The sequence below is a fragment of the Alnus glutinosa genome, chromosome 6, assembly GCF_958979055.1.
Source record: "Alnus glutinosa chromosome 6, dhAlnGlut1.1, whole genome shotgun sequence".
Classification (NCBI taxonomy): domain Eukaryota; kingdom Viridiplantae; phylum Streptophyta; class Magnoliopsida; order Fagales; family Betulaceae; genus Alnus; species Alnus glutinosa.
In genome coordinates, this window is record NC_084891.1 from 29678237 (window position 1) to 29691867 (window position 13631).

Here is a 13631-nt window from a genome sequence, read left to right on the forward strand (position 1 = left end):
TTGAACTTGGAAGGGTACAATATGTCATTATCTCTCGAACACTATCAAATACGTATCTAGACTTGGTATAATTTTCTGTATAAATTTTCATTGAATCTCTAAAGAAGTCTCCACCTTAGATTAATTTGTTTCAAATTAACTTCCATCTTCAACCTAAAAATTGGATATATTAATCTATACAAAACTTCTCGCTTTCTCAAAATGGTTATATTCCCAAGAGCTCCACCCCAAGGTCAATTGAAAGAAATATAACCAACCAATCTTCAGAGCTGCAATGCCAAATCCGGCTGCTGAGCTGCTTCAATCTGGACATTAGAACTATGTGAACCTGTTTGCCGAAAGCTCACATTTAGGTCGGGAGGAAAAGAAAACGAACCATTCTTATGGTGCATTGCCGATCTCTGCCAAGATGCTTTCCCACCAAGCACCACTTCTGATGTCGTACCAGAGCCTAGGGCCAGTAAATTTCCAGAATGTGTTCTTGCAGTTTCAGGGAACCCGGCTTCATTTGATTCATGATTCTTTCTAGACATTGGGCAGATGGTAGTGTTGCCACTTGAATCTATACCAAGCATTTGCGATGGCACTGAAGTATCTGACCCAAACCCACCATTTAAACCATTGATATCAGAGCAAATTGAGTGTTTCTGCTGAATCCCAAAACGAGGCACAGGTTCTCTTCCACCAATACTACTCTTCAGTGAAATCAACTCACTTTTAGAATCTAAATCTGTACTTTCAAAGTCTTCTCGACCTTGCCACAAAAATCCATTTGCAAAAACAGTGTTTGAGTCAGATGTGCTCTGATGGAGAAGCTTGCTTGTATTGTCATATGGTATTGAGCTCTCTGAAGATTTCTCCTCAGTAAATAAAGACTGCAGGTGCTTTAATGCCTCGTTTTCTCCTATCCATCCAGGACCAAACTTGAGTCCGACGGGTAAAACTCTTTCAATTTTCTTTGAAGCAATCTTCCAAACTACAGGCCCAAGATCTGCTGCAAATTGAGTGATGCTTCTTGCATAACCATGCTCCAAGTGTATACCTACCTGATTTATACATTTACAATAGAAAAATTGGTTACAAATAGGCAACAATATAGAACCAGTCCACAAACAGCAATCACTCATAATAAATATGAGTAAATAAGTACTTCTCTTCGGGGCAGGACAAATAAGTACTTGTCATTCAATTAGACCATCTTAGTGATACATCAAACCAAGACACATCACCAACTTCATGCGTATTATTGATGGTTTCCAACAATAATCTATTGTTGCAGATGATGCACATGGCATTCAGAAAAAGAAATTTGGCTAGAATACAATCCATAATCCCCCCCCCACCGCGCCCCCCCCTCCTCCCTTTTCCTCTCCCAAATTCCCGAAGCCCATAGCAAGAGAGAGAAACATAGAAGAATACCAATAGAGAAAAAAAAAAAAAAAAAAAAAACACTTATACATACCGCCATTAGTTGCTTCAATTCTCCTTCAAGGTTGGCCAAGATGGATAGCCCATGACCAGTATCCAACGAGTGCTTATAGGTGTCACGCCTATTCTCATCTATAGCAAATTGGTTCTTCCCATTCTTCAAAACACTCTTCAAAACAGAAGCTGCAATCCAAGGGAAAAATGGCTCAGCAATTGTAGAAAAGGCTAAAAAATTGAAATAACATAAAATTAAAAAAAATAAAATAAAATTACATACACAATATATAAAGCAAACAACACACCCAGTTCAAATCTTACCTGGAAATTCATTCTCCCATTCAGACCGCCGACTCGTACAAGTTTCATTGTTCTGAGACCCATGGGAGACCTTGACCAATGCATCAGCAAGGGGCAACTTGTCTGAAGTAGGTGCTTTTCTTAGATTGTAAGCATAGGACTGCCCTGCATTACCTCCTACAGAGGCAAGAGCTGGATCTGAGGAAGGCTCAGGACTAACATGCTCAAAAGGAGATCTACCAAGGGACTTCTTCAGGTTTTTTCCTGGAGGTCTACCTCTCCGCACAACTTTGGGTTGTGGCTCATTATCATCACTATCTTGCCTCACATTTTTGAAGTCCTTTTTTGCCAACTCTAACATAGACCTTGCCTAAGAAAAAAGTGGAGTTTCAATAATGCAATAAAGAGAACCCCAAACCAGTGATGAGAATACAAGTTCAGACATGATCAAACCTGTCTAAAATAAATAGTATCCGGAGCATTATACTGCATCCCATTTGTACATATTAGAAACACGTCTTTCTGCACAAGTTAAATAGTAACAAGATTTAGATTCCTCTGAGTTTAGCAGGAAACCAACTGTCTGTGTACAGGCTAAGGTAGAAACGCATTTTGTTACAAGGTCAGGAATCATAAAACTGCAAAATATCATGTTGTGGACTCGCCTTTGGTCAACTGATCCAAGATCAAAGCCATTTTTATAATAATTCTCACTAGAATATACCACAAAAACCATGGAATGCAAGTATGCAACAGCACAAGTCATTTATCAAAGATGCTGGAGTCTTTAACTCATGCTGTACAAGCACATTCAATTAAGACAGCCTCACACTCTCAAGAGCCTCGACCATTTCATATTTTTTTTTTTTGATGAGTAACAGAAATTTCATTAAAAGCACAAAGTGCGATCAAGTACACAGGGATATACAAGAACAACAACTAAGAAGAAGAGGAAAACAATACAAGAAAATCATTATAACTAATCACTAAAGGGGCAAGGAACGCAGCCGTCCAAGAGTACAAAGAAAAAAGAAATGAACTCCTCAATGGTTCTTTATTTGTCCTCCAACTGTCTATCGTTGATCAGATTCTCTTTTTACTTTTTTTTTTTTTTTGTTCGCAGACACTGTAAGGCCATCCAGTAAGTTCTAATGACAAAACATTCTAGGTTGTCCTCATGTTTCAAGTTCCTTTTGCTTTACTTTCATCACAGAGCAGCCACAAGTTGAATGAAATTAGTTCTTCCTCATTTTACCGGTTGTCAATCATTCAACAAAGGAATATACACTCATTTTTCAAATGATGTTCCTTGATGACTGACCGAAATTACCAAATGGTAAATGTCTCAGGGCAATGAAAACCATTAGTAGAGACATTATTCGCCTAACAGAAATGGGATCAATCAACACCTGAAGGCTGAAAGGTCACCAGTGACAAATCTAGCCCAAGGAAAAACAAGATGAAGTATATTTGCTGCATTCAAGTTATATCAATGTCAATATATATATATCAATGTCGATATTACCTAGAAAGCCAGGAATTTCTGCAAGAATTATTGACAGCCAAAGATCATTCAGCCAAAGTTCACATAGGTTTGATACTTAAATTCCATTTTTTTTTTCCCTTCATGGTAGGGGTAGTGGACCAAATATTTTAACTACGAAGCTGGAGATCCCAAATCATATCCCACAAACACAGTAAGTGGTCCATATAAAGTACTGAAGAAAACATCACAAACTCCCCTTCCAAAAGCGGTGGCAGAGTAACTTGCTTTAATCATTTTCTTAGTGAAAGCGAACAAATCCATATTGATAGATTCAATTAATTTTATCTCAGGACCGAACTTCTTCGGATTCATAAACCAAGGTCTTGGTTTCTAAGATTCTCATCTGCCTTTTTTTAACCCTGGGGAGCCTCACAAGATAAAACCTAGTATATGACTTTAATTATTACAGCCGAAAGGACTTCCTAGATGGGACAATCACGATCAACCAACAAGGAATTGAAGCCCATTGCTTCTTAGAAAATACAAGTACCAAAGCAAATTTTCGAAACTCTTGAATTGAAGCCCTGGTTCCTTCAAGTGGCGATGTTGTTCATACAATTTTTTTAATGCAGGAAAATCAAGACTAATTTAATATTCAATTCAGCCAAAAATTAAAAGCAAACAACAATTTTGCTAAGTAAGCTATAACTTCCCAAAACAAAGCGAGCTGAATGCATGAAATTGTGGGTCATGAAGAAGATTATTATAAAAAAGACAGAGGATTCAGTGAGCAGCACCCAGCAGTCACAAGTAAATTCATTACTTGAAAAGAAAACCTAGGAGTGAAGGCATGAAAGTACATGTGCGTGTGCACAAACACAGGCAAGAATATAAGATAACACGAAGAAAATCTATGACCTATGAAATAGTCAAAACAGAATTATATCAAGAGACAGATTGACGATTAGGCAACTCTGGTTACAGTATAAGTGTCTGTACGTCTGCAATTCTGGTTACAGAATTATATGTCTGTCTATAAATTTGCATAAAATGCATTCTCAAACCAACCTCAAACTGTTCCAAGTTGGCATAAGCTCCCCCGTCTAGTTTCTTCCTCACGGTTCCAAAATCCATTGGGTTCTCAATGATGTCATGGTAATCAGGAAGCTGTTGGGAAATAAATTTAAAACAAATCAAGAAACGGGTATTCGAATATCATACAGAAGTCCAAACTCAACATAAAAATATGCACCTCTTCCGGATCTACAGGCTCCGAGAATACCCCACGAGTGTCCTTTCTGCGAGCGAGTTGGAAGAAACCGATCAAAACCCAGTTAAAAAAGTAAACAAAAAATAAAAAATAAAACCTTAGAAGCTAAAAACAAAACACACTTTTGAAGCCTGTCAAGGATGAACACCAGCAACTTTTTGTCTGGCAAAGGTGTCGTGGGACCGGACTCCACCTGCGACCCTGTCCATATAAAATGACATAATTAAATTTATTCACTATGAAAAAACAAAAATCAGTCACTATGAAAATTCCCCACAATGCCTTTTCAGCAAAGAATTGAGATTGATTGACAGTTCGATACCATGTATGGTGTCTGTCGCTTTCCAAACCCTTTCGCCCTGCAAAATTATCCAATATCAATGGGGGAAAATCCAAATAAAAACTAAACAAAAAGAAGCATTGAATAAATACTTTCAGTCATTACTAGAAAGCGGGGAAAAAAAAAATACATGGAAAGTAATATTAAAGGCAACAAGAGTACAGGTGGGGGAAAAACCCGGAAATAATTAAAGGAAGGGACAAATTAAAGCTTTTCCAGACGTGAAGGGTGTGTTTCTGTGTGTATTAATACATACAATAAGAACATAAAACAAATAAATAAATTGAAGATTTAAATTAGGAAATAATAATAAAGAAAAAACTGAAAAGCCCACCCAAATTTCAATAAAACTAAAGAATATCACTAACTTAGACCGAGTCAAACTCGTCCATCCACTCGTTGATCCAACGAGCCCACCAACACCAAAAGCAACGAAATTGCCCGCGCAATCCAAGCTACTCGATTACTTTTCAAAACGCAACGGCAACAGAAGCAGTATATATGTTTCTTAAAACGTTTTCAGAAAATGACTTTCACAGAGAGAGAGAATTTTATTCGTTGAATAAATTGGTGATCATCACCGTTATTGCGTCAGTTCCGAGATGGACGGCGCTGATCTTGCGCCTCTTGATCGCCGCCTCGGGATCCTCGACATCCGCATTCGAATCAGAGCCGGACGGACTCGAGCCAATCGACAAGGAATTCGGCGACACTGTTGTGTAATGTGGATGGGGGTTCAGACCGAGTAGGAGCTTGTGCTTCTTTTCTTTCCGTTCGTCGTCGTCTTCTACGCCGGAAATACACTCCGGCCGGTCCGGGTCAGAGTTCCGGCGAGTGGCGCGACGGCTAGGGTTAGCGCTCAAATTGAAAGAATTAGAGTTTTGTTGTTGTTGTTCTTTTAGAGAGCGTTTTTGGAGATCTAAGAGAGAGGGGCGACCCTTCTTCTTCTTCTTCTGCTCCTGATGCATCGTCATCGTCGTCTCTGATATCTCGCCCATCGTAATTTCTCTCTCTCTCTCTCTCTCTTGCTTTTTCTCTCTCCCCAAACAGGTCCTCAATTATTTTTTTATTTTTCAGCCTCTTTTTTTCGCTTAATGAAACATTTTGCGATGTTGGGATTGGTTGAACACGAACCGCGTGCTGACGTGGAGTTTAGGTCACGTGAAAGTTGTGAAACGAAGGCTACGGCACGTGACAGAATTTTGGTGCCTTTGTGCCTTGCCATTTAAGAAAAAAAAAAAAAAAAAAAAAAGTTGTTTCCATTCCTAATACTAATATTTATGCCCACGTAAGGTCCTAAATAACAGTGTTGCCGCATATGATTTGTGAGAGTCGAGGGATAATAATAATAATTAAAAAAATAATAATGTTAGAAATTATTTTTTATTTATGTAATAATATCAATTAATTTTTGCATCAAACTTGATTAAAATAGAAAAACAAATCAATAATCTACACTACTACATTAATAAAGTAAGATAAAAATGTAATTTTTAATATTACCTTATTAAAAAAAAAAATTAAGGTCCCTAAATTTTATGATTTTTTTTTTTTTGGAACTTTTTCTTTTCTAACATTATATCTGTAGAATAAGAGTTGCATCATGTCTTCTATGCTACATGACGCGAGTTGGAGGTATTGCATCAAAAATTGAGGACGTGTGGCACTTGAGCTTGTGTCGTTTATACTTTATAGCATAGCATACAAACCAAGGACATACTTGTAATATTAGACTATAGCCTTTTGTTTTTGTTTTTGAATTATTTTCTTTCACATGAATATTATTAGCATCTTTTTTATATTTTCTCTTGGAGATTCTTAAAAAAAGAAAATGATTATTTTGTTAAAGTACAAATGGACCCAATTGATTATAAAATGATTTGTGTAGTTGGGCCTGGCTCGAATAGGATTCTCCAATGTAAATGGGCCGAACCCATGAGGCAAACTTTAATTCATGCTGCCTTTTTTCTGACTTGTCTAAAATTGTCTGCGTGATTCGGCCCATCTCTGAACAGAATTCTCCCATCCGGCCACATGAACAGGCTCAATGTCAATCCAGGAGGCAAACTAGAGTGCATGAATCGAATTCACAGGGGAAAAAAGAACAAAAGATTGCCTGCGTGCAATGCTTATAAGTTCAAATTCTTCTGTTTTACTTTTGGCAGTGAATTTCATGTCCTCTGTGAATTCTTACGATGCAATTAACTAAATCCTGAAAGCATTCATGAAAAAGGTTAAAAGGAGAAAGAAGAAAACAAATTATTTTTTGTTAAAGGACACTTATTGTTGGCCGAACTGGAGATGAGGCTCCTACCAAATAAGGGAAAAGGTCAATGGAAATCATCAGTTCTTAAGGATTAGGAAAGTTTCTAATGCTTAAGTCAATAAATAGTACTCTCATAGAAAACTAAATGAAAAGATTGGGAGATGAAAGAATGTATGTACCTAAGAAGGCTCTATGAGGTGGTCAACAGGGGCATAGCTAGATGAAGGCTTAGGGGTCCATGGCCCCCCAAGCTTTTCTCAAAAAAAAAATAATAATAAGTTTTATTCCTAATTTTTTTTATTTTGGCCCCCTAAAAAAAAAAAATTAATTTGACTCCTCCAAAGTCTAAAAGCTGGTTCCGCCCCTGGTGGTCGATATACGTATCTGAGGAGGTTATATGGGGTAGTCCCTTTGATGCTTGCCACATGGCAGGCTTATAGCTCTCATATTATTTTTCATATAGAGGCTGCTTGAGTGAGCCTAGGATAATTATTTATTGTATCATCAGTTACTTTGCTCATCATTCTTACATAATTTTTTGTGTTAAAGAAAGTGTTACATCACTATTTATTTTAAAACTTTAAGCGAAATACTTAATTTAAACTGTGCCATATTTTGTGGTATTGTCCATCCTCCGAGGCAGCCTGGCAGGAATGTGGAAGACGTGTCCAAAAGATGTCCATCTTGGAGAATGATGGCCGGGGCTTGGTGAAGGTTTTTTTTTGCAAAACTGGAGGAAGAGGAGTTGCTTCAAGCTTTAACTCTGGTTAGACTAATCTGGTTGCGCAGGAACTCCTACTTATTTGTCCATGATTTCACATCTCCCGTGTAGCTAGCGCACCATGCGAAAGAGAGCATGGAGTAGTTCACTCGGCCCGCACAATGTCTTACTCCTAGTGACAGCGGATGGGAGATGCCATCTTATAGTTGGCAAAAACCGGTCCATGGTTGGATGAAACTTAATTGGGATGCTGCTGTAGATGTGTCGTAAAAAAAAAAAGATGGGAGTGAGAGTGGTTGTGAGGAATTCTTCTGGGTATGTTCAGGCAACTCTGGCTAAGGTGGTGTCCTACATTGTTGACCCGATTCTCGCAGAAACTGTGGTGGCTTGGCAGCTGTACAATTCTGCTGTGATCTAGGTCTTCAACGTGTGGTTCTGGAGAGTGATTTTTTGACAGTGATATCCACTCTGAGGCGAGAGGGCTCTTGTTGGAGTGATTATGATCAATTGATAGAAGGCATCTAACATAAACTTAACAGCGTTCATTTATTTGATGTTAAACAAATTTGACGGGACGCTAATACAGTAGCCCATCGCATAGCTAAAGTAGTAATTTCTCAGTTGTTAGACACGGTCTGAATAGGAAAATGTCCTTCCTTTATTTAAGGTGTTATACTCGCTGAGTAAGTTTATTCATAATTAATGATATCATTATCATTTTCTTTTTTTAAAAAAAAAAAAATTGAAAGCCAACGACGAAGACAAAATACATTTGATATGGTATGTTGTTAAATCACCCATTATGGGTTCAGTGGTGCCTAAACAAGAGATTGAGAATTGGATGGAGGCAAAAACAAGCTCAATCATGACAAGTCAGATATCTCACAACTTTTATCAACATTAAAAGGAACAGAGCTTTCTAAACATTAACGTTGCCGAGCAATTAGTACAAGCATCCAAAATTGGTTACATGTCATAAATTGTGTGGTTTTCTTTTTGTGTCAACCATAATGCTTTGAACTTAAGCAAATAATTAAAAGCCACCCAAAACCGGTAAATTAGGGGGGAGAAAATCTTTAGGGTTGAGAACCAACAAAGAGAAGCAAATGGATTGAACTAACACTAGAACTTAACTAGGAATCAATTGCAGATTGGGCGTGTACTTATCGGCCTAACCAACAGAGAGGGATAATCGTCCTAGGCTTAAATTTACTCCCACGTGGAGTGAAAGAAAAAATAAACAGTTTGGAGAAGGGCTGCGTAAATCCACAGATTTTCTGACCGTCAACCTAATTTCGATTGGTGCAAATCGGCTTTCGACAGTGGGCTGAGGTAGTGCCGGATTTGATTTTAGATTGACAAAAGTTTGAGTAAGCATCGGAAAATCTAATAGATTTTTTATTTTTATTTTACCCGACCTGACTTTTATTTAAAAAGAATTATTATTATAAATTGATGAGGTTTTGATTAAAGTCCACAATGGCATCATTTTGAAGAAGCTATAAATTTGTTTAAATCCCACCTGAGTGCACCTCTGTTGAATCTTTTTGGTCAGCGAGCTATCTTTAATTTTGACAAAAACGAAGAGACGATCTCTACGTTTTCATCTGTGAAAGATAAAGAAATCTCCATCTTCGACCCTGACCCAACTCCAACTATTTCGATTGTATTTGATTTTGACTTTTGCCTACCTCTAGCTCAAACGGATCAAGACTTTCTTCATTTGAAGTGAAAAGGAGATGAATGAGTGATGTTGCATGCTCATTTTTTTATCTCACTCCCATATATTGGACTGATATGGTAGTTTATAATCATCTCCTATCCTACTTTTAAATTATTAGTCTAATATGACAGTGTCCGTCAATCTAGTAAAATGTGAGATGCGTATTTAAAATTATTCAAAGATAAATTGCATTTAACGGTACATTATACCATGTTATTTAAAATTTTCAAATGATGCATAAAAATTGGTATTTTGGTTAGGATCCTAAAGAGACCAAGAATAATGAGACGACGTGTAACATTATTTACGAGAATATACTGTAGTTAATAAATCTATCAAATTTAATCTTACTACTAAAAAGGCAGTATGAATACTTTTGCAGGCATTCAAGGCGAGTATTAGAAGTGGCGGCGCCTCTCGTTTCCCAGCCGGTCATCGGTCTCCTTTAAATGCTCTTATCAATTTTAAACTCTCTTGACATATTCCGGAGCAATGGTAATCTCACGAAAGAGTAACCTGGCCACGTCACCCAAAGGAAATCTGAGTGGGCTATCACTTGCCCACTTCTAGACACTCTTCCCTGTCTCTCTCCCTGATTCATTTATCTTTTACTTAAGGAGCAGATTGTAATTTCATCACTGAGGAAAGGAAACCCCCAAAAGGATTATTTGTCATTTCTTTTTGTTAACCGGATAAGAACCAAATATACAAACATCTAAAAGAAAATCAAGTAGATCATTTCACAATTGTCTTTTGTATAGAGTTTATCTATGAGGGTTAATTGGATAAGTACCAAATATAAAAGTCATTCTTATGTTGGGGTGGCTGTGCCAATTACCTATTTCTGCTTAGACTCTTTCTTGGATGATTTGATTGCCCCCTTGTCAATAGGTCAATTATTATTATTTTTATTTTTTAAATAAAAAAAAAAAAAAAAAAACTTCGATTTCTTAATAAAATAAAAAATTGTTTTTTAAGTGGTATGGCGAAACTAGTTACATGGAATTATAGGGTTAATACCATGTGCGTGTTTAGATAGTTTTGGAGGAAAGGATTTAAATGAAAAATGACAAAAATTTCTTACAAACTAATTTCTAAAAAATTTCATATAACCCACATATAAGATTGACATGTGTCCCTTAACAAGTGAGAATCAAATATTTTTTTATTAATACTATTAAAAAAGCATGCGAGAAGCACATACTATTAAAAAAACATGTGATTCTCACATGCAAAGAGACACACGTCAATTTTATTTCTCTTTAATGAAAAATGCAAAATACTTGAAGAGTTAAAAGGTAAATTTAGGGTCCACTTGGGTTTGTAGTTTCAGAACATAGAATTTTAAAATACAATTAAATGTTTGATAAAATAACAGTTTAACCTTTAATATTACAGTTTAGTTATGTTTAAAAACTTAGCAAAATCGCATGGCGTAAATGAAACTCTTAAGACCCCAAGAGCAAATTGAAATAGCGCAATTATTCACCGACTAAAAATTTATATTTTTTTCTTTTTTAAATGGAGGTGACCGTGCTAACTGCTAGGGAGGCCATGGCCACCTGTTTTGTACATACCAGTGTACCACAATATGTACCTCATAGATGCTGTACCGAGTTCAGAAGCCTATAAAGTAAGAACAACTCTCTGGACCATTATTAAGCCAAAACAGTAGACATACTGTCAAGTGCGCGCGCGTATGTCTCGATTCCATTGTTCCATAATTCTTGCTTGCCATAACGATTCTCTCATTATTTCAGTAGGCCAAGCTTTCAGACCGTCAAGTTCATCAGAACAATGTGTATAGCCGTGTTTGCTTGGCAAGCCCACCCGCTCTTCCCTTTCATTCTTTTGCAGAACAGAGATGAATATCACAACAGGCAAGCTGATCAATGATTTTGATTGGTCTTTCATTTTTTTTTCCTTTATATCTGGTTTGAAATTTCATTGATATAATATTAATGGGTGTTCGCAAATATATTTGGTGTGGTTGAAGGCCTACAAAGCCAGTGGCATGGTGGGAAGGTCGTGAGATCCTGGGAGGGAGAGATGAGGTTGCAGGAGGCACGTGGTTGGCTTGTTCAAGAGGAGGGAGGGTGGCTTTTCTAACCAACGTGTTGGAACTTGATTCTTTCCCGGACGCAAAGAGCCGCGGAGACCTTGCTGTGCTTTTCTTAGAGGTATATATATAATGGTCTACATGAGATAATTTTTTGTTTTAATAAATAAAATCAAAGATAAAACCTTTGGCCATGTGATTTGGCAGGCTAAAAGTGTGATTTTAAACAAAATCGCAAAAATTATATCGTTTGATAGTGTGTTGGTTCACTCTTCTTGTTGCCTCAATTCTATATATAGTTGGTTCACTTTTAAATCTTTGCATGGAATGATGGCAGAGCGAAAAGACTCCCAAAGAGTTCGCAGAGGAATTGATTAAAGACGCTCATCTATATAATGGTTTTAACCTCATTGTGGCTGATGTGCCTTCCAAATCCATGGTTTATGTCTCCAACAGGCCGGAAGGAGAACCCGCTATCATTCACGAGGTTTCTCCAGGCATTCATGTGCTTTCGAACGCAAAGCTCGACTCCCCATGGCACAAGGTTAGAATATGTACTCCTCACTCTGCATGATATTCGAAATAGACGAAACATAACAGAAAGACAAAAAGGCCCATAAATCATAATGCAAAGTTGGCTACTAAGAAATGTGAGATCTCATGCAATGAGATAGTTTTACTTTTATTGCACTGCAAGTGGGCAGCCCATAAGAGAGCTAGTTTGGGCTCCACCTGCTCAGACAGTCTGAACAGATGGGGCCTAAAAAGCCTGAACATCTGTCTGAATAGGCTCTCGCATAAAGTAGCATATTGCATGAGATCTAATTCCATTTTTTGTGCGATGGACGAGGAAGAAAATGTACTCGAACTAGTCATTTATTAAAAACTCCCCACCAAGAAAAAAAAAAAGGTAACCAACTCAAACACAAGTTATATGCAGATGGGATATTTTTCGTGTTTCATTATTAATCTCCAGTGGACCAGTAAAAAAAAAAACACAAAAACAGAGCACTTCTTCAATCTGCTTAGTATATTTCAGCAGATTCATCCAGCAGGCTTCATCCTCCATGTGCGAGTATGCATATATATGTGTCCACCTAAATAAGCAATTAATTCTTTCATTTTTATTCCTGTAGGCCCAGCGCTTAGGACTGAGTTTTAAGGAACAGCTTGGTAAATATGGTAAGGGTGAAATACCTGTGAAAGAGATGGTTGGGAGGCTGATGAAGGACACAGTTAAGGCAGAGGAAAGCAAATTACCTCGTATTTGTTCCCTCGACTGGGAGTTCAATTTAAGCTCCATATTCGTTGAAGTTGATACCCCACTGGTAAACATTATTAGCTACGTTCTATTTGCACCCATGGAAATTTCTGAGATCTGTAATTTTATTTATCCACCTATTTTCTGATGTACAGGGACCTTATGGCACTAGGAGCACTGCTGCATTAGCCATAAAAGCAAGTGGGGAAGTAAGCTTTTATGAGATATATCTTGACAAGGAGACGTGGAAGGAAAAAACTGTGAATTACCGTATTCAGAGGCTGAAGTCATAGATAGAGATAAGGCAACTGAAAGCCAGTGCTGGAATAAGAGACTACTCATCTATTTGTTTACATGTATCCATGTAAGCTGTTTGTCGATGTATTTTATAAATGCCAAAAAGCCTAACTAGGCACATTAAATCATAACATAGACCCCCCCCCCCCAAAAAAAAAAAACAATGAAATTAAAAGGCAATCAATCACGCGTCTTATGTCCTTCTGAGGCCTAACTAGCAGAAGTGTGCATATGGAAACACTGACTCACTCTAATAAGAAAGTGAAGTGATAAACTAAGATGATCAATAGCGATTGGGTTGAGACTATGGTAGGAGATCTGTTGCACCAAGAGATTTTGAATAACGAACTAAAGGTATCTAATGGATTACATAAATGCAGTAGTTACAGATAAAATGAATTTACTTTAAGACAATAAGCCATTTGATGCAACATAATTATATTAACGAGCAACCTCTTCTGATGCTACAACCTATTCAAGAAG

General features: G+C 37.3%; 2 protein-coding genes across 2 annotated transcripts; one reads left to right on the forward strand and one right to left on the reverse strand.

Annotated features, from left to right (window-relative positions):
- Positions 1-124: 124 nt before the first annotated feature.
- Positions 125-5885, reverse strand: LOC133870653 (uncharacterized). Its single transcript, XM_062307817.1, has 9 exons — positions 5403-5885; positions 4804-4840; positions 4604-4682; positions 4464-4509; positions 4280-4378; positions 2179-2247; positions 1747-2095; positions 1463-1611; positions 125-1046 (listed from the first exon to the last, which is right to left on the reverse strand). Exons 1-9 carry the CDS (start codon positions 5817-5819, stop codon positions 264-266), a joined length of 2028 nt encoding a protein of 675 aa, XP_062163801.1. The 5' UTR covers positions 5820-5885; the 3' UTR covers positions 125-263.
- Positions 5886-11163: 5278 nt separating this feature from the next.
- On the forward strand, positions 11164-13289 carry LOC133870657 (uncharacterized). Its single transcript, XM_062307819.1, has 5 exons — positions 11164-11411; positions 11528-11711; positions 11928-12134; positions 12727-12918; positions 13007-13289. The coding sequence occupies exons 1-5, from the start codon at positions 11329-11331 to the stop codon at positions 13142-13144; spliced, it is 804 nt and encodes a 267-aa protein (XP_062163803.1). The 5' UTR covers positions 11164-11328; the 3' UTR covers positions 13145-13289.
- Positions 13290-13631: the final 342 nt, after the last annotated feature.

Coding starts and splice junctions, on each gene's coding strand:
- LOC133870657 (XM_062307819.1), top strand. CDS start 11,329: ATGTGTATAGCCGTGTTTGCTTGGCAAGCCCACCCGCTCTTCCCTTTC. Junction 11,712..11,927: donor TTGCTGTGCTTTTCTTAGAG/GTATATATATAA, acceptor GAATGATGGCAG/AGCGAAAAGACTCCCAAAGA. Junction 12,135..12,726: donor TCGACTCCCCATGGCACAAG/GTTAGAATATGT, acceptor TTATTCCTGTAG/GCCCAGCGCTTAGGACTGAG.
- LOC133870653 (XM_062307817.1), bottom strand. CDS start 5,819: ATGGGCGAGATATCAGAGACGACGATGACGATGCATCAGGAGCAGAAG. Junction 4,510..4,603: donor ATCCTTGACAGGCTTCAAAA/GTGTGTTTTGTT, acceptor ACTCGCTCGCAG/AAAGGACACTCGTGGGGTAT. Junction 1,047..1,462: donor AATTGAAGCAACTAATGGCG/GTATGTATAAGT, acceptor TGTATAAATCAG/GTAGGTATACACTTGGAGCA.